This window comes from Aethalodelphis obliquidens, unplaced genomic scaffold, assembly GCF_003676395.1.
Source record: "Aethalodelphis obliquidens isolate GAN/ISIS:26980383/991018 unplaced genomic scaffold, ASM367639v1 scaffold38, whole genome shotgun sequence".
NCBI classification, from domain to species: domain Eukaryota; kingdom Metazoa; phylum Chordata; class Mammalia; order Artiodactyla; family Delphinidae; genus Aethalodelphis; species Aethalodelphis obliquidens.
Window position 1 is genome coordinate 17,103,200 of NW_020837982.1, and position 19,139 is coordinate 17,122,338.

The 19,139-nt window shown below is 47.0% G+C and overlaps 2 protein-coding genes across 6 annotated transcripts in view; one reads left to right on the forward strand and one right to left on the reverse strand.

Annotated features, from left to right (window-relative positions):
• NCOR1 (nuclear receptor corepressor 1) overlaps positions 1 to 12,384 on the forward strand; it is a 142,626-nt gene extending 130,242 nt beyond the window's left edge. The window contains 7 exon segments of the mRNA XM_027131124.1: positions 118 to 341; positions 2,770 to 2,916; positions 4,526 to 4,668; positions 8,473 to 8,526; positions 8,972 to 9,193; positions 11,504 to 11,683; positions 11,836 to 12,384. Of these exon segments, the coding sequence (XP_026986925.1) occupies positions 118 to 341; positions 2,770 to 2,916; positions 4,526 to 4,668; positions 8,473 to 8,526; positions 8,972 to 9,193; positions 11,504 to 11,683; positions 11,836 to 12,035 (1,170 nt within the window). The 3' untranslated portion in view covers positions 12,036 to 12,384.
• The window catches only part of TTC19 (tetratricopeptide repeat domain 19), a 37,294-nt gene continuing 20,397 nt past the window's right edge, over positions 2,243 to 19,139 (reverse strand). For 2 of the 5 annotated variants that reach the window (XM_027131129.1, XM_027131127.1), the window contains one exon: positions 17,694 to 18,246. In XM_027131129.1, the coding sequence (XP_026986930.1) occupies positions 17,756 to 18,246 (491 nt within the window). In that variant the 3' untranslated portion in view covers positions 17,694 to 17,755. Of the gene's footprint in view, positions 3,024 to 6,350; positions 7,956 to 14,409; positions 14,579 to 15,465; positions 16,223 to 16,776; positions 16,940 to 17,693; positions 18,247 to 19,139 lie in introns of those variants that run through there. The other 3 variants (XR_003438069.1, XR_003438068.1, XM_027131128.1) reach the window with 3 other exon arrangements.

The following is a 19,139-nucleotide window of genomic DNA, read 5'->3' on the forward strand; positions in this document are numbered from 1 at the left end:
ATCATGTAGGAGGCACATTTCATGTAGAATCACAATAAAGTTGTCTAGATTTTTTACGCTACACTTTCTTGAAAGTACTCAATGGCTCTAACTAATTCCTTCTTCTCTCACGCACAGCAAATTATCACGCAAGATTTTGCTAGAAATCAAGTTCCGTCACAGCCTCCCCAGCAGCCTCCCACTTCTACATTCCAAAATTCACCGTCTGCTTTGGTGTCTACACCCGTGAGGACTAAAACATCAAACCGTTATAGCCCAGAATCCCAGTCTCAGTCTCTTCACCATCAAAGACCAGGTTCAAGGGTCTCTCCAGAAAATCTTGTGGACAAATCCAGGGGAAGGTATGGTCTTTATTTTAAGCCATATGTAAATTTCCCAACAGTAAAACAGTTTGTATTTCCAAGTTAGGAGATTCATTTCTTATACCTAAAGTTATTTTACCTTCATTCCCTAGAAAGTGTAAATGAGGGTTTTTCCTCTGTATATTATTCTTAGAATGTCTACTGGGCAGTTTGGTCCTATACCTTTTTGTTATGTATTCACAAGTTGATTGCTCTACTCTGTGGGTTTGCAAAGACAGGAAGAATGTGTGGTTTGGTGGTAATGTTGGGACACTTGGCCTGGTTCTTCAGAACCCTAAGAATGTTCAGATGTTTAGGAAGCTGACATTAAATAATGAAAGTGAGGCCAAGAGAGGCACCACGAGAGGAAACACGTTTATATGCAGGGCTACTTGGTAAAGAGCATGTCTTCTCCCCCAGTGCTCTGCATTTGGAAGTTTAAAAAATGGACGCAGGGCTGTTCGTTCAAGGTAGTAGACTAAGTGTTGGGGCATGTGAGTTGATGTAGAGCAGCATGAACGTTCATGAAGTTCATAAAAATACTGAGAACAAGACTGGGGTGTCAGGTCAGACATTCTGCAAAGATCTGGAAGACACACAGCGGGGTAGATGACCCAGAGCAGCGGAAGCCACAATTCAGTTTGCAGCAGAGGTGGTTCTCCAGTCTGCCTTCCGACCCCCCAAGTTAGCAGAGAACATAGGGAGGAAGAATAACTTACTTAAGAAGCTGAATGTGCTCATTTGGGGAAAAAACACAACTTTATTGTGGGACTTTTTGAACACACAGAAGTAGAGAGGACAGAGTAAGATGCCACCGTGCATCATCGCCCACCTTCAAGATCGTCCGCACAGGACCAGTTTGTTTCATTTCATCCCCACTTGCCCTACCCTCAGACCGCGTTGTTTTGAAACAAATCTCAAATGACATAATCATTTCAAGAAGCGGGATGATCTTAAGGATAAGATGAAAACCCATTCTCTTTTAACAAAGACCAAAAAAACAAAAAAGAGAACTTGTTATCAAAGAAGAACAGAAAGCTATAGCAGAGTCATTCGTGGTACATTCTTGATACGAAGTACTACACAGATTTTGAGCAGTTAATGACATTTTTGAAAAGAAAATCCTTTTGACTTTTTCACTTGTAATTTCTGCATCACTACACCTGTACATTTTTTTTTTTTTTTTTTTTTTTTGCGGAACGCGGCCCTCTCACTGTTGTGGCCTCTCCCGCTGCGGAGCACAGGCTCCAGACGCGCAGGCTCAGCAGCCATGGCTCACGGGCCCAGCCGCTTCGCGGCATGTGGGATCTTCCCGGACCAGGGGCACGAATCCGCGTCCCCTGCATCGGCAGGCGGACTCCCAACCACTGCGCCACCAGGGAAGCCCTACACCTGTATATTTGAATGAGGAACGTTAAATTTCTTTCATTGGTTTTAGTCAGATTACCTGGTTTTACAGTTTAAAATGTTTACAAAATCCATAGTGTTGTAAAACACCATTAACTGATTTTTCAGTCAGTGAGCAAAACACACGAGTTTTTCTAGAGTTTAGAACAGAATGTAAATGCTGTAAATCACATAAAAATGGCTGAGTATGCTACGTGTATAGTTAAAGTAAACAAACTACAGATTAAAATAAAATGGGCAACAACATAGAGAAGGTAGTCAAGCTCTTCATCTTTCATGGAAGGAAACTGATAAGATTCTGTTTCAAGTTCTGATACATCAAGAAAGGTATAAGGTTGATTATTTAGATGATTTAGAGGTGCCCACCAAAGAACTAAAAGAAAAATGGTCAAGAAGGGCCACCTCTAAGAATTGGATGGGGTGAGATTGGGGAAAGAAATGACAAGTAATACATATATAATTATACTTATCTATAATAGTAATAAAAGCAGATATTAAAGGTCACAGAGGGCTTTTAATATGTACAGTTACTAAACCAAAAACTTTTTTGGGCCCAAACAGTGTTTATCTCACACCATCCTTACAACATGGTGTCCAGAGGAAGAACATTAAATTGCAGGTGTCAGTGTGGCGCTCAAGTCCTTTGTCTTTTAACTTAATGGGGAAGTAACCTGGTAGGTCCTGGCTCGAGATCAGCAACAAGACCCTGGAGGGCTCAGCGGAGTAGGTGGCCAGGGGCACGAGGGGTCTGGTGCTGGGCAGTGACCTCCCCACAGAGCCCGGGCTGCGGCCCATCCCCGGCACCGTCTATCATGCGACTCCGTGTGCCTGGACGAAGCAACAGTAACAGACTTTTTCAAAATAACTAGGTACAGAGTGAGTATATGAGGCCACTTTTTTCTGATACGTATTGCCAACTTTTGGTCCTTGAAATGACTGAAGTAACGAGGTAACCAGTTCCTGTTCAGGGTAAGCCGCAGGTGAGCCCTGGGAAGACTGTCTAATGTTTTGTATGTTCCAGTATCAGGCCTGGAAAGTCCCCAGAGAGGAGTCACGTCTCTAGCGAGCCCTACGAGCCCATCTCCCCACCCCAGGTTCCGGTCGTGCACGAGAAACAGGACAGCGTGCTGCTCCTGGCCCAGCGCGGAGCCGAGCCCGCGGAGCAGAGGTGCCTGTGCGCGCGCTGCATGCCTTTCGTTTTCCTGAAGTCAGTGCGTTTTTCCTCTTCCGGGTCATGTGTCAGGCGGATCGTTTTGTTTCTGTTTTCCTAGTGACCTAATGCCAGTGGATTTTAATGAAAAAATTGTAATATTTAAATAGGTCATAGAACATAATTGTTCATTATTCTTCTCGAAGTTAAGTCGTCCTAGATCTTATTTTTAAAATCTTTCTGTCTGTGTGGTTGCTGAACCCCACTTGAGTGCTTGCCGGGCACCCGGCGTCTGGGCTGTGAGTGGAAGGGGGTCACAGTGAGCCCCTGGGCTGGGCTGCTTGCCGTGTGTTCTCTTCGCAGTTTCTGACCCTAACCCAACCCTAGGAATTATTGGATTCTTATTCCCATTTGGTTTTTTAGATGCCTTTGACTTGGCCCCTGCCTGGTCCACTTGCACCAGCGATCTGTCTAGAACTCAAGTGGACTCCAGCACTTGCTTGGTCACGAGCGTGGCATGGAATCTCTTTGTGGCCAGGCTCACGCTCCTCACCCCACTTGCTGCCACTCCACCCTCACGCTTCCCTCCCTGAGCCCCGAGTTCCCTCACCTGAACTCGTGCTGCTTTCTTGGTGTGGAACACCCTCCCCTGATGCTCTGATTTGCTGGTGATCAAATAAAGTGAGAGGGAGTCCAGCTTTAGACCAAGGTCTGCCTCACTCCAAACCGTTAGTGCATTTCTTAACAGTGTGTCATAGTTATTTACTTACTGTATATATTAATAGGCCACCAAATAGAGGTTGGTACCTTTCAAGGAAATGAGGACGAAATCCATTTTTGGAAAGGGAATGATGTTAAATTTAATTATACGTTTACATGTTTCCCCTAAGCTTGTGAGTTTTCTGAGGACGGAGACCACGTCTTAGTCATTCTTCTTTGTCTTCCTTGGATACAGTAGGTGTTCTCATGTTTGAGTGATGGACCAGATTAAATTATCAGCACCTTTCCATATGTTCTCTGTTACCGTCTCTGGCACTAGTTAGATCCTGGTAGTCCTGCACTGGTAGAGGAAACTTGTTTTTCTAAATGTGTTAGTATAGGAAGCTGCCAATGAAATATGAAAGGAAGTCTTTATGCGAAACTCAGCTCAACTGGTCGCAGGCTTGAAAAGATTCTAATAAATAGGTAATTTTTTCTACATTGTAGCTATTCTGTTCAAGTCTAATTGTTGCTTAGGTGTGAGTGCTTGCTATTTTATAGGCAGGTGTGCTAGTAGTTACAATTTTATTGTGCTTCAAAGTAATTCTGCTAGTAAAACAGTTCCCAGCTTACATAGTAACCCTAAATATATCAGTGCCTGTGCTGTTGAACAGACAGAATCGTGACGAGTGTTCCCATTAACATCCATTCACTCTTTGTTAAGAATCTTGGTTCTAGATTCTCTCTATTCCAGTCCTCATTTTCTGATGTCATCTTTGTGTCCTCAGATGTGATGTCCTCGCTGGCTTTTGGTCACACACTGTCCTTAGGCTGTCAGCACAAACAGATGGGAAGGGACTCTGGGACTGGTACTAGCATGGGCGGGGTAGGAGTGCATGATGGTAACACGCGTAACTGTCCCTGACAGGAATGATTCCCGATCACCAGGGAGTATAAGCTACTTGCCTTCATTCTTCACCAAGCTGGAAAACACCTCACCCATGGTTAAATCAAAGAAGCAGGAGATCTTTCGTAAGTTGAACTCCTCTGGTGGAGGTGACTCTGATATGGGTAAGTGGGATTTCTTTCATGAACCCCAATAAAATACGCATTAATAATGGTATCTGCAGTGTTGCCTCTCGTGTAATCCTTGAGTTCGAAGGCTCTTACAGGCATCCGTCCAAGCACAGCAGATCCTGAAGCTGCTTCCCAAATGTCTGTGGGCACGAGAGGGTTTCCTGTTAGGGAGCAAGCACTTGCCTCTTTCCGCAGCCCTCCATGTTCTCTTGGAACAAGGGCCGGGTCTGGGACGTTTGTTTCTCACGTGGGGTGGGATTAGCCCTCCAGTGTTTTCTGCCTTGGTCTGCGCTTCCTCCGTGCGGGCCGTCTCAGCTGTCTGCGGACAGGTCGTGCCCTTCCAGTCTTTTCTTTACACGCACCCCAGTTCCAGTGGCTGTCCATCAGGGGGCCTGGTTCCGAGCACTCCTGCCGGCCCAGGTGTTCTTCACGAAAAACGCTTTATTCGGCTCAGCCTTTCAGTAGGTTCTGAGTACTGTGGTAGGACCCACACCACATTCATCATTTTAAGGGGGTCTTTTTGACAACCTATGTGCTGTTAAGTTCCAATGCACTTAATGTCGGTACAGATACCAGGCCTCCCGAGATGAGCTGCCCTTGAGCCTCCCCTTGCTGTCCTTCTGTGTCCCTCCCACCAAGCATGGGACGAGGCCCTCTGTGCTGGCTCCTTTTCTGCCCTGCCGGTGTCTTTGTGGGTGGCGTGCGAATCTGCTAGACCCGCCACCTAGGACGGTGCCGGCACCAGGAGCAGCAGCCGCCGCAGCTCCACGTGCAGCACTGCAGTGCTCCAGGCTCCGTTCTAAGCGGGAATATGCAGACTCCTGTAATCTTCATAACAAACCCTGCACACCACGTGCTGGAATCATCTCCGCTTTGCAGATGAGGAAGCTGAGACTCGGGTTTCCTAGCTGTTGCAAGTTACATAACTAGTGACTTGGGCTGTGGTTCAGACTCAGGAATTCCAGCGCCAGAGCCCATGCTTCCAGTAGTTCTGCACTCGGCATCCTCACCCAGGCCGCTGGCAAGTGTCCACTGGGATAGAGCTCTGGGGCATCCAAGCCTTTCCTTAGGGTGGACATGCACGTGCCCGCTGTTTTCAGCACTCGTGCCATCACCCAGGCTTACTCGTGGTCCTTTCCTCACGTGTATCCAGTGATGCAGAAGCTGTGTGGGATGCCCTGTAGAACCCAGGCCTCCTACAATCTGCTTTACTTCTGGGCTACCTGCTATAAACTGCCAGGTGGACGTGTGTTTGGATCTGTGACACTTCGTGATTAATAAAGGCCAAATGTCCCAGGGAAAAAAAGAGGAGCAGTGTCACTTGTTTGTGTAGTTATCCTAGCTCTTGATTACTAGATTCACTTTTTAAATGGCAACAAATTGTCCAAAAGAAATACTTTAGAAGGCTGACCAGAGTTGCCCTCAGGCTTACAGATATTCTTTCTTTCTTTCTTCTTCACGAAGAAATTCTTCTTGATAGGAAAATGCTATGTATGAATTGAAGAAGCCTACTTTATAGTTTTCTTCTCTCTTCTAATGTTTTCCATTGTCCTTAGGCAGTAGCCCGGTCATTCATTAATTCAATAATCATTTATCGAGCAGGGTGCTCTGTTGGGTGCTTTTAGAATGACAGATGGTCTCTACTCTGTGAATATGTATAATGAAACAAGTATCTAACTTTAACAGAAGGTAAATTTTATTAATGTCGTAAGGCAAGTAGTAACAAAATTTGCTTTAGTTTGGGATTTCTGATTGTGGAAAGGGACAATTAAGGGGTTGTACTAAGGAACCAGTGGGCTCGTGGGACCCCAGGCACATTGGGTTCTCACCAGGAAGTAGAACTGAGAAATCCAAGCCCTGGGCAAGCAAGACAGCTTCAATTCACCTCAGGGCTCCCACCGAGGACATCAGTGCCTTTACTGTGCAAAAAACTTCATGCTTTAAAACTTACTTTATCTGATCTCTCTGCCGTTGACATTAGTGACCCACTTCCCTCTTCCGGAAATACTTTCTCCTCTTGGCTTTCAGGGACTGCTTTCTCCTGTTCTTTTCTCTACTTCTTTGACCATTTCTTATGTGTCCTTAGAAGCTACGTCCTGCTGTGCCTGGCTCTTGGGTGCTGGTTTTCAGTCTCTCCTCTTGCACCGTATTCTCGGAGGCGTTTCATCCACTCTGGCGGTTTGCACTATGTGCCGAAAACTCCCAAACTTGTACCTCGAGTTCAGCTTTTTCTACTAAGCTCTTTGCTGCCCTCATTGCTTCTTGAACGTCTTACTGGCTCCTTAAATGTCTAAAATGACTCCCCACGCTGGCTCTCCACACAGAGGCCTCTGTTCCTCCACGCCCCCCCCCCCCGCCACCCCGCTCCAGGGTTCCCTCACGAGGCTCCGCAACTCGCTCTCCCGGGTGCTGTCCCGTCAGCCTCAACGTCTCCTGAGTGTCTGTCTGCCTTTCCCTCATTTCTGAGTAATTACCGTGTCCTCTCGTAAGTCTGCCCATCTGTCTTACACCAGGGGCCCTCAAGCGTCACTACCCGTCACAGTCACCTGGAGGGCTTGTGAAAACACGTGCCTACTGGGCTGCAGGAATCTCAGAAACTGGCACTTTACTAAGCCCCCCAGGTGATTCAGACCTGATGGCCTCAGAGAGCACCCCGCTGACCTGTGAGCTCCACAGGTGGAGGAAGGGGTGCATTTTAAGTCCAGTACCTTAGTGTTATCGTTGGTTGAACAATATGAAATTGTCTTCATGTGACCATTTTTTTTTCATATGACCATTTTTGATCAATATGAAGGTGATTTTATTATTCAGCCAAATAATCGCTCAGTAAATATTTGTGAAATGAATGAGTCCTATTCCCCAGGTTTTGTGGTAACTACCAGGCTGGCCCTACCACCCTGTGCTGTTTCAAGTTCCGTTCATCTACCATTTCCTGACCTGTACGTGAGGAGCCTGTACCGCATGGTCCCTGCTGTGCAGTCTTCCTGGAGCTTCCTTCTCCCGCCCGGACAGTTTTCCCTGATCCCAGAAGTCAGCGTCTGGGCTCATATGTGCTCCCCATCTGCACGGACGGGCCCCCCTTCTGGGGTCTGCACATTCTTCTCTGGGACACCGCTTGTTTATAGCCACCGACTTTACTTCCTACGTTCTTTCTCTTTCAAAGTCTCAAAATCGAGTTGGAAGATGTGATGAAAACACCGTTTATGTTCCCAAATTCCTTCTATTTCTGGCACAGTGCTTTACAAGTAGCTCCCAGGTTGTCCCAGCTGTTGTCATTCAAACTGAGCAAATGACAAAGTGCACAGTTAGCAGGAATAAACAGAACCAATAGGCAGAATCTTTATCTCATCCTGGGATCAAAAATAGTTTCTAGGTAACCACAGCAGGGACACACGCGGTCATGTTCTTGCCGTTCACGGGGCGTCTTTCCCCTGGATCTAATCTCAAACTCGGATATTTGCAGGGTCTTCTTAGAGTCACCATCTCTTCCCTGGTGAGCCTGGGTTCCTGTTCTGAGGGCAGCTTTTCCCTCTGTGTGTTTTCTCCAGCACTGCAAAAGTTCCTTTCCTTCCTGGGCTATATTATTATAGTACTCCTCCTGTTTTGATTTCTTACTTTGTGATTTCTTAAAAAAAAAAAATTTCTTTCACTTTATCTTCACTTAATGGGTGAAAAATAAAGTTGAGATCATGGAAAATAAGGTTAATTTTATTGTAGGATTTTTTTTTTGAGACTTTCTCTCTTTCGATGTATGTGATTATCACATCTCAATTAACTTGAATGTTTGTTTAAATACAGCAGCTGCTCAGCCAGGAACTGAGATCTTTAACCTGCCAGCAGTCACCACCTCAGGTAAGATTCAAAAGACATTGTTTGCCAACAGGAAACTGGTACAGTAGCAGTCAGTCCAGCAAATAGGTATCGAATACCGACTGCATACAGGAAACTGCTCCAGGAAAGCTCATCGTTTAGTCAGGGAGGGAGGGAGTCAATGGCGGTAAATAATGAGTTGAGATTCAGTGAGTACTTGTTGAAAAGATAAATGAAGAAAGAGAGTCAAAACTATTAAAGAGCTAAAAAGAGAAGGAAGCCATCCTCAAGCAACTCTCACACAAGTGGGTGCCTGATTTAACAAAGAAAACCACATTGCCTGTGAGCTACGCTCGCTGGCCTTAGCCGGCCTCCACGTGGGCTCTGTGTTGTGGGCACCTTGCCAGGTGCTGCGTGTCCTGGGGGGGCTCCTGTCTCCCGACCTGCCCTCGGAATCAGGCAGACTCGTCCTGCTCGTCTTTTGCAGGCTCCGTGAGCTCCCGAGGTCATTCCTTTGCTGACCCTGCCAGCAACCTCGGGCTGGAGGACATCATCCGGAAGGCGCTCATGGGGAGCTTTGAAGACAAAGTGGAGGACCATGGGGTCGCCATGCCCCAGCCCCTGGGGGGGGTGCCTGGTGGTGCCGGCACCTCGGTGGCGACCAGCGGTGAGGCCCGGAGAGAGGAAGGGGACCCGTCACCTCATTCAGGTAAAGGGCTCATTTCCATGCTCTTCCGCCGCCTTTCCCAAGAAAAAGCCAATTTATACCCCAAGTTCTAACGGATCACTAAGATTTCATTTATGTGCTGAGTCACCTCTGAAGGTTTTAGTTACTTAAACGAAGTCTTTTTTCTAACCTGCTCAGACATACTAGTAATGTGAAATTTAAAAGGATGAAAATTTTTACCCAGAAAGTCACCCTTTTTGCTTGCATCTAGTCCTTATCTGTATACATACATTGCAATTGTAATACAAGTGCAATTTCATATTCTGCTCTTGAATCAAAGTAACTTAGTATTGTAATAAAAATGACAGGCTCAGTATAAAAGAATTTTAAGCCACAGAAAAGAGGGAAAAAAACCAGATCACGTCGTCCAGAAAGCTAGTGGTGGTGTTTACATAAAAGGACAGCTTATTGGAATGAGGTAATTGTATGCATCCTGTTAGAAGCAAGCACACAAGAACCAGGACTCTGCTCTTTCTATGTGTATATATAAGCTTTCTTCTTAATCCTTTATACCTTAAAAACTACCTGAAGGTTAGTAACATTTCAAGTTTAGTTTATTTTCCTGTTATGGTCAAACAGACGATCTCACTAAGGTTAAGAAAAAGATAAAGAGATTAGGGGCTTTCGTTATTTATTTTTACATATATATGTTAATTTTAGGACAATATGAATTTACTTCCTGCTCTAAAAGATGAGCCACTGTCTCCCATCTCTGCTCTAACCTTCCGATTTTTATTGATTTTAAGTGTGTGTGTTTTAAGGTTGTAGTATTGGTGACTTACACAGTTACAGTTATCCTGGTTACATAATCTTTCTATTATGGCATTTCTTTCTGGTAAGGTTTTCACACCCTGTTTTCTCCGAAAGGCTGCTGTATCCTGAGGTGCGTGCTCGACAGTGTCTTCTTGCTGCCTTTATGTTTGAGACGGCAGTTTGGCAGGTTGTGATACTCAGCACGTACTTTTCTCAAAATATCCCGTAGACACTGTTAGGCTTTTTTCTGGCATTCGTTGTTGTATAAAAAATAAGACCAGATGTCTCCCCCACCACCACCTTTTTTTGGTGGTGACTCTCTGCCCAAAGAATCCTTTTTTTACCTCGATTTCAGTAAATTTATCATGAGTGTGTTAGTGCTCCTCACCCTGTTGCTCACAGGAGGGTGTTGCCCCTTCAGGTTGATATCTGCATTCAGGGAAATGTTCTACCAACTGTTCCTCTTAGTTATTTTCTCTTTCTTTTGGGCCCTCCATTTCAGAAAGTTACCTTTTTGCTGGATAGTTTTTGACCTCTGTATCTGTTAACCTTCTAATTATTTTAGTCATCTTGATCTTTTTCTGTTGCTTTTACTGCGAGAGTCTCTCAAATTTTTCCTTTGCACTAATAATTCCCTTTCCCTCGTGTCTATTCTGACCCTTGCTGTTCTGTCTTTTGTTTCCTAAGCCCTTTCGCCCCTTTCATTTTGGTTATCTATTCTTTGAGCTTTTCTTAAACTGGCTTCATGTATTCCGAAGTTTTCTCCAGTGTTTGAATCACGTTCCCTGCCCCTTCCCCCGCCCATTTCTTTATTATATTCTTTTCCTTATCACCAAGGATTTGCATTTCTTCTTTTTCCAGATAGTTGGAGGGGTCAAAGTTGCTTTCTGTTCCTTTTTTCTGTACCTCGAAGGACTGGGGGCAGGGTGAGACTGTTCTGCTAGGGCTGAGGAAAACATTTGCTGGTGACCTGGACTCTGATCTCTTCTGAGATCTTTTTCACGTTTTGTTCTAGAGCCCACTTGGGGCTTCCCACTCCTGTGAACTCCTGCTGAGTTCATCAGCTGTACAGCCTGGAGCAGCAGAAAGGGCCACCTTGACTTGTCAGGCTCTAGCTGAGGTCCAGTAGTGCCCTGAAGGGGCTTCTGTTCTACAGTTTTATTCCTCCTCTGTAAACTGGTGGGGGAGGAAAAAATGAGGATTTAAGATTTTTGTCAGCCAGCTTCCATTTCCTTAAGCAGTTTCTGTGCTCCAAGGCCAAGAAAGAAATGATGTTCCAGAAATGCTAGTTCCTTGATTACACGTTTCTGAGTTTATGGCATGAGGACATACCCCGTTTTGACTTTAGCTGCTGTAAGTTAATTCTGGCTTTCTTTTAAATGTTACTTCTTTACTTCATTAGGCACTAGGGTTTGGATTCTTCATGCTACCACTTTGCTTCCTTCACTTAGCATTAGACAATCATCGGCATTTTGGTAGATTTTAAAGTTGAGAACATAATTACTAAGTATCAGCAGTAATAATTTATTTCACTTTTAGGAGGAGTTTGCAAACCAAAGCTGATCAGCAAGTCAAACAGCAGGAAGTCGAAATCTCCTATCCCGGGGCAAGGCTACTTGGGAGCTGAACGGCCCTCCTCGGCCTCCTCTGTGCACTCGGAAGGGGACTACCACAGGCAGACGCCAGGCTGGGCCTGGGAGGACAGGCCTTCCTCCACAGGTAAGGAGCTGCTGGGAGTCCGAAAGCAGCCGACGTCAGTGCCTCGGTTAGCGCTGCTTCGAACACCGCTTCCATATCACAGCCTCGCTAGGGGGTTCCACTGCCCAGAACAGAAGCGGAACGCGCATAACCTAACCCTCCTCCTCCCGCAGGCTCGACGCAGTTCCCCTACAACCCCCTGACCATGCGGATGCTCAGCAGCACGCCCCCTGCGCCCGTCGCCTGTGCGCCCGTCGCCTGCGCGCCTGCCTCTGCCAGCCCCGCCGCCCCTCACCAGCCGAGCAGGATCTGGGATCGGGAGCCGGCCCCGCTGCTCTCCGCGCAGTATGAGACGCTGTCCGACAGCGACTGACCTGCGGGAAGGGGTCCCGGGGCCCCCTGGGTGGGGGACGGGCTCTAGTTTCTGGTGGTCTCAGTTTTAAGTGCAGGCCAAAAGCCTGCCCTCCTAGGACTTGTGCCCAGAGACTTTTCAGGAGAGCCTGGGCCGCAGACGACGAAATGATGGAAGTTTATTTCAAGAGTCAAATGAGGGGGAAAAGGCTGCCCTGATACAGGCAGTTCAGTGGATCATAATAATAGTGGAGGGTTGGAATGTAGAGTTTTTAAACAGTGGATAATTCCTGTTCTTACATCTGTTTGTAAAGAAAATCATGATGTCTTTAAATCGCTCTTCTGTAAATAGATGGCCTTTTTGCAGTGTTTCCCCTCGCTCTAGTATCTCGTGTACTTATATTCAAATCAGCGCATCAACTCGGGGGGTAATTTTTAAAAATCTCGTCTTTTTAACCTTTGCCTTCTAAACAACCTCATACAGCCCAGTTATACAATATTGGCTGTCACGGGCATTGTACTTTTATCCAATTTTGTTTCCTCCAAACTCAGATTCCCAGTGATGTTTAAAATCTTGTGATAAATGTTTAGATTTTTAACACAGACCCTGTCATAAAATCTGTACGTTAACGTATTAGGGTCAAAAGGAGAAACAAAATTCTGCCATACTGTAAATTTCCAGTGCAGGCTTTAATTTTTTTTTTAATTAGAAGCACTGAAAAAATAGTACTGCATGGGTATTGTTATAGTTCAGTTTTTAAGGTTTTAAAGGCTTATTTGAGGCATACCTCACTGTTACGCACACTGGTAATTAACCACACCCAAGCACTCCTCCTCTCCTGCATTTGATGCAGCCCAGCAAAGCTTTTGTTCTGAAATAAATCTGACCGCCCTGTCCACTAGCTACAGTAGAGTACTTGTGATGTGAGCCTTTCGCTGTCTCAGGTTTCAAAGGAAAAACTTACACTTTCCTTTAGTTTGATAGCTATTATTGGTTGAGAGTCAGAAGGTTACAGTCTGTGCAGAACCTCAGTGTTTTAGGTTTGCTTCGTGCCGCATAACCTGAGCTCTCGTGGGGAGCAGCCAGTCCTTTCCCCTTCGTGCCACCCTGTGCTTACTTTCACTTTGATTCCTTGTGGGCAAGAGTTCGTCAGGTGTTTTTATTTCACTGAATCTCAAGAAGCAAATAACTTAAAAGACTGAATTTTAAACCCATTATGGTACTAGAGGATCAGTCTTACCCTTCAATAATAATTGCTTGTTGAATTAAAAACTTTTTTTCATACAACTTTAACATAGCATTGAAGCATCCTTCTGTAGCACACGGATGCTAATGGTTCTGGGGGAATGCCACCGAGATAGAGGTCTCTCAGAAAGATAAAAACTAGCACTTTATAGACTCTTAAGTAGACCTGAGCTTTTAAGCAAAAGTACTCAAGCCTCTAAAGACAGCAGGTGTCCGACAACCACTGACTAAGCGCCTCCTCTGTAGTGGAGGGGACCTTGGTGTCTAGTCCCCTTTTTATCGATGTGGATGCAGGTTCAGTACGTTGCCCACAGTTAAATAAGCAACGAAGACAGGGCCACAGACCGACACCTCTCTGAAGCTAAGGGAACTGCGCACCTGAGTATGCTTGAGGTCCTCCAAGTAAGCTTTAGATCAGGTGTAGTGGTCAAATCCCTACTACTCGGAAAGCTGGTACGACTTTATAAATACTTTAAAAGTTTTAATGTGAATGAAAAACAGTAACTTAAGGTTTTTGCTTAAAGTTTTGTTTAGGTACTAGTAACATTTTAGATTTTAATTATTTGTCAACAGTCCCAAAGAGATGATGCTGGTATTTTTCTATGACTAGTTCTTGAGAACACGTCAGATCAGAGCCCTGTGCGTAACCTGTGCAGCTCCACTCAGGACCCAAAGGGGGCGGCTGTTGACCACTCACCCCTCCTCATCACAGTGCAAGTTGTTTTACTTCACCTGCCGTCACCTGGAGAAGAGATCCCGCAACGGGAGACAAAACCCACGGTCCCGCCTCGGTTCAGAACAAGGGCAGGACGGAGTGCTGGCCCGCGGAGCGGGCAGACCGTGTGGGAGGTGGAGGCCCACCCGGCGTGACGTGACTTGGCCAAGTCAGCTGTGAACCGAGGCGGGATGCTGCGGGCTGAGACCCCAGGGTTCTGAAGCTACAGCCTGGCAACTGACTATTTTTTAGCACCCAGAACGAAGTTACAGGTCACAGAACTGTGGCAGACAGCCAGTGTCCACCGCACGTTCATGATGAGAAGATTCGTAGTGCTTGAATGTGGGTGTGCTGGGTGATTCTATCTTAAAATATCCATGCCCTGAAAGCTCCAGTGAGATAGTTCAAGTTTTTATACTACTGTGAACAGTTCACCTTTGGATTCAGCCCCGTCAGTGGCAGGCCAGTCCTCCTCGTTTCGCTGCCTCAGTGCAGTGAACTGTAGTGACCGCGCCGCGTGCAGAGGAGCTGTCTGAAAACTCCCGCAGGTGTTCCGGGACCGGGAGCCGCATCAACGAGGAGGGTCAGAAATTCTCAGTAAAACCTAGAGCGAAAAACCTCCCCTTCAGTAACTCCCGCAACTGTGAGAAGGTAAAAACGTTCTCAATGCAGAAGGTGAGTAGTCGACAGTTTTTTAAAGTCAACTAATAAATGAAGACTGGTTGCACTGAAACTCAATGTGAGTTAAAGTTTCTCTCTCCAGAGTCAGACTTGAGTGATTAAAGGAATTAACTGGGTCGGAAAGTGGGAAGATGGATACATCCGCAATGTTAAGGTGATAGTTTTAGTCTAATCCCTGTATTTTTACTTTTATGAACTCTTCAGTAAACTATTTTTTTATGAGAAACTCAAAGATTATGGAATACATACACTATTATTGCAGAGTGTCTAGTTTATTATGAAAGGATTCTCCCAGTATGTACACAGGAACCCAACTGTCAGTTTATTTCCCTCCCCCCACCCCGCCCGCCGCCACCAGCGTACCAGCAACAACAGGGTTCCTTCGTGGTACTTAGAAGAACCGCAAAACTGCTGGGGTGAAAACACCATCGGTGCCCGCTGTGTTGTGTACTTTACATATGCTGAGGCAGTGTGATAAAGCTCTCAACACAGCGGCCTATCCAGGTAAGGTCATCCACCAAATGCATGCTCCCAGGGCTGAGAGAGAGACTGACTACACACGAGGATACTGAGACCCAAACTCCAAAAGCCTGAGCTCGGGTCCAGGGCACTGGTTCCTCTACAGCACCAGTGGGACACGTCAGAACAACTGGGAAGCTTTCAACACTACACCTACAGGGCCCCACTCAGAGTCAGAGGGTTTGGGGACACCCATGACCGGGTGCAGAGGAGTGAATGCTCAGAGAGCAGGGACGCAGGGGGTCGTCATTCCTTGCCCTCCTTTTTTCACAGTTGTATATAACCAGATGATACATACAAAAACATACAGTTCGCTTTTATTTATAATCAAATGGGCACTATACTTTCAAGTGCCTAATTCCCACTTTAAAACTTCATGCTGCTGGCAAGCCAAGATACTACTTTTTTACGCATTAAATCCCACGCTGGGCTTCACGAGATAAATTATAAGAGAAAATAACTCACTGTCATCCCCCTTTGCCATGAGACCGGTAGCTCTGGTCTGCCAGGTGTTGATAAGAGAAGGCAGCAAATCAGTGGACAAAAATCTTATGGGAGAGACGCCTGGCTGAAATGCCAGACCCCACCCCAGAGGGAAACTGGCCCCTCTTAATCTAGAGTTATTCTCGGGCCAGCATGGACAGCACCTAACCAGCCGTCTGCTGCAACGGAAAGCATTAACCGACACCAGTCGCAGAAGCAAAATCAGGTGGGCGGGGGGGGAGCTTTCTTCGCAAAGCAAACGCGGCAGTGCACACAGTGTGTACAGCTTGTCCTCCAGCAAGGCTAAGTTGAGGGGACTTGAGTATCAGGGACAGAGGATTTAAGCCATTGATCAGGGTGCCACTGGGACTGGAATGAGAGGTGTTACCATAAATTCGCTACAACAGAAAGGGGTCCAGAGCTCGGCAAGGCTACGACAAAGGTCTCCTTTTTCTTGACAGCCCAGCCAGCTCTTCCCTGATGCGCTGCACAGAAACCTCATCTCTTTTCAGCTTTGCTCGCTTCAGTGCTTCCTGGTAGATCTCTTCTGCTTGTGCATATCGTTCTAAAATAACCCGGAAAGAAGGAAGAATAAAGAAAATGTATGTTTCACCATGATTCTGAAAGAGATTTTGAAGAGAAAGCACAAGTGATGGGACAAGTCTAGTTCATGGCATGGGGCCTTGTTTCACCCCGTGACACCTGGGACCTCATGGAGCCCTTCCTGGCACACTCCAGTGGCCAAGGCCTTCGCCCACGGTGGTTCGGGTGAGAGACCTGTCGTTGCAGGTTTCTGAGCAGAATGGCAGAGTACGCCCATCAAGTGGCCGTGCCCTGTCACACGAGCTCCGTGAGAGACAACGTTTAGAAACCTGTAAAGCACTACAGAAATAAGGTCCCACTGCAAACGTTTCCACCTCGATGTGCCTGATAGGCCAGCAGGGCAGGACTACAGGCGGGACGTGAGCTGGGCCCGACGGCGCCTCCCCTGCGTCTCTCCCCACTGGCCCGTCGGTTCAGGAGCATCCTGTCCTCACTGCCCCCCTCAGCGCCACGCACAGGCTTCTGATCCACTGACACCCACCCCTCCCGAGGCCAGCCCAGCCCCGCGCTCCGCACCTCTGTGCATCAGGACCGCAGCCAGATTACTGAGCAGCACGTGGAGCTCAGGGTGCTCCACCTGTCTCGCCAGGTCTGACGCCCTCTGTGCGTGAACACAGGCCTCGTCGGAGCGGCCCTGCGCATCCAGGGTGGTGGCCAGGTCACTCAGCAGCACGATGGTCTACACACGGAAGGAAACACAGGCAGCTGCTGCTTGCAAACACCACCACAGCTCAAGAGTCAACGTGGAGTCTGACGAACTGTGGATACGCTGAAGGGGTCACCTTGCCTGGCAGTCCAGCAAAGGTCAGGGCGTCAGCAAGTCAGGTGCATTGATCATTCACACTGCACAGCATCAGTCTGACCCTCTGGAAAATGATACAAGTCTAGACACTAGGTAACAGGCTGAATATTACTTATGAAGCTAACTAATTATCAAAGGAGAAGCAGCAAATGAAAAATAACAGCAAAAAGAAGTGACAGGATCTGATCCCCTTCTATTCAAGGTTCAGCACCCTTGAGAGCTGGCCTCGCCGAACTGTACTACGATGTCGCTCCTATGTTCAGGAAGAGGAGACCCACCACTGCTCCTGGGAAAGTTCCCACCGAGTCTACAAAACGCTGTGGCGCTAAGGGCGGCGGGCCTCACCTCCTCCTGCACTTCAGGCCTGGTTCCAGTACCTCGTGATTCGAATTCCATATCTGTCGTGGTCTTATTTCTCAGCGATATCCCGTGAAGGGGGTGCTCTAAACCCCCGTTCCTGAAGATAATTCAGAGCCCAGTAACTCGCCCTGCTCATCCGCTCGCAGCCTTGGGACATGTTTAGTCCAGTTAGAACGTTCATGTCCTAGGTTGGGGGTTACCAAGCATTCACAAAGTGATCCATTTCTTACCTCTTAAGACAAAACAGATGATTTCAATTCAATGTGTTTACTGTTCTAACAGAAGGCTCTGCATGCTGTGCTTAAATTCTATGTCAGTGGTTTTAAATTTTGTTTAATGCGGTCCCACCGTCCTTTTCCCCCTACGTTCCCCTGGCATTTTATGGGTGGGGCTCAGGAGAGGATCTGCGTGTGTTAACCTGTTCCTCATAAGATTTTCATAGGATTCAGTACCTAAAATACCGTGCTGTGCAAACCAATCCTCACGTAAGCCCTGCTGGGCAGACCCAGTAAACTCATCAGCAGCCTCAAATCCTTCTAGAAACAAGCAGTTGGGCGCAGGGGAGGGGTGGTCGGGCACGAGGAGGGGGATGTACCTGGGCCACCTGCTGACTATCTGTCCCCATTTTGTATTTCTGGATTCTGAAAGTTTTGTCTTACAGTCCCTTACCTGGGGGTGTCTTTCTCCTAGTATTTCTTCAGCAATCTGCAAAGCTTTTTCATACATCCTTTGTGCCTGTGATGGCTGCTTGGAGAACAGAAGGTAGCGGGCATAGGTCTCTAGGCACATGCCCAAGAGGAGGTGGGTGTTGGCTTTCTCTTCCACTAGGAAGGAAATAAGAGCAGTGCTGGGATATAACCAGTACAGTACAGAAAATGAGGCAGAGACGTGGCCAACCTGCCCTGATCATTTTTCTTATTACCAAGACTCGCACTGATTGTTTCACATCACTAAACAGGTACTCCTAACCTTGTACTTTGTTACCCAAAGGTGACAATTCAGGTGGATTAACATCTAAACTGGCTCCTGGACCCACCTGTGTGTGTTGGGGAAGGGGTGGGGCGTCTCCACACCAACAAGCAGTTGGTCACCAGCAGGGTATCTAAGAATCCAACTAAATTCTGACACCGTCCACCCAGAGTCCACAGGCTGACCCCCTCCCCCGACTTCAGACGCAAGTTCGGGTCGTCACCTGTGCTTGTGAACAACTGGCTGTAAATCACAGGTTCCCCAGGACTCCCTCCCTCGGGTTCAATTTGTTAGCTAGAGTGGCTCACAGATTACTAGATCACCGGTTTATAAAAGGCTGTAACTTGGGAACAGCCAGATGGAAGAGGCACAGGGCAAGGTGTGTGGGAAGGGGCCAGGCGCCACTGCCCCAGCACCGGCCCAAATCCCATCCTTTGGGATGCTGATGGCGGCTTCATTACAGAGGCACAATTGATTCCATCACTGGCCACTGATTCACCTTCCAATCCCTCTCCCCTCCCTGGAGGTCAGGGCTAAGGCTGAAGGTTCCAACCCTCTAATCACAAGGTTGGCTCCACCTGCAACCAGCCCGTCCTTAGGTGCCGCCCAAGTCACCTCATTAACATAACAAAAGACACTTAAAATCACTCCCAACACTTAGGAAATTCCAAGGATTTGGGAAACTATGAATAAAGACCAAATATTTTTTGTCATCGGAATGACCAAATACGTATTTCTTATAAAACAC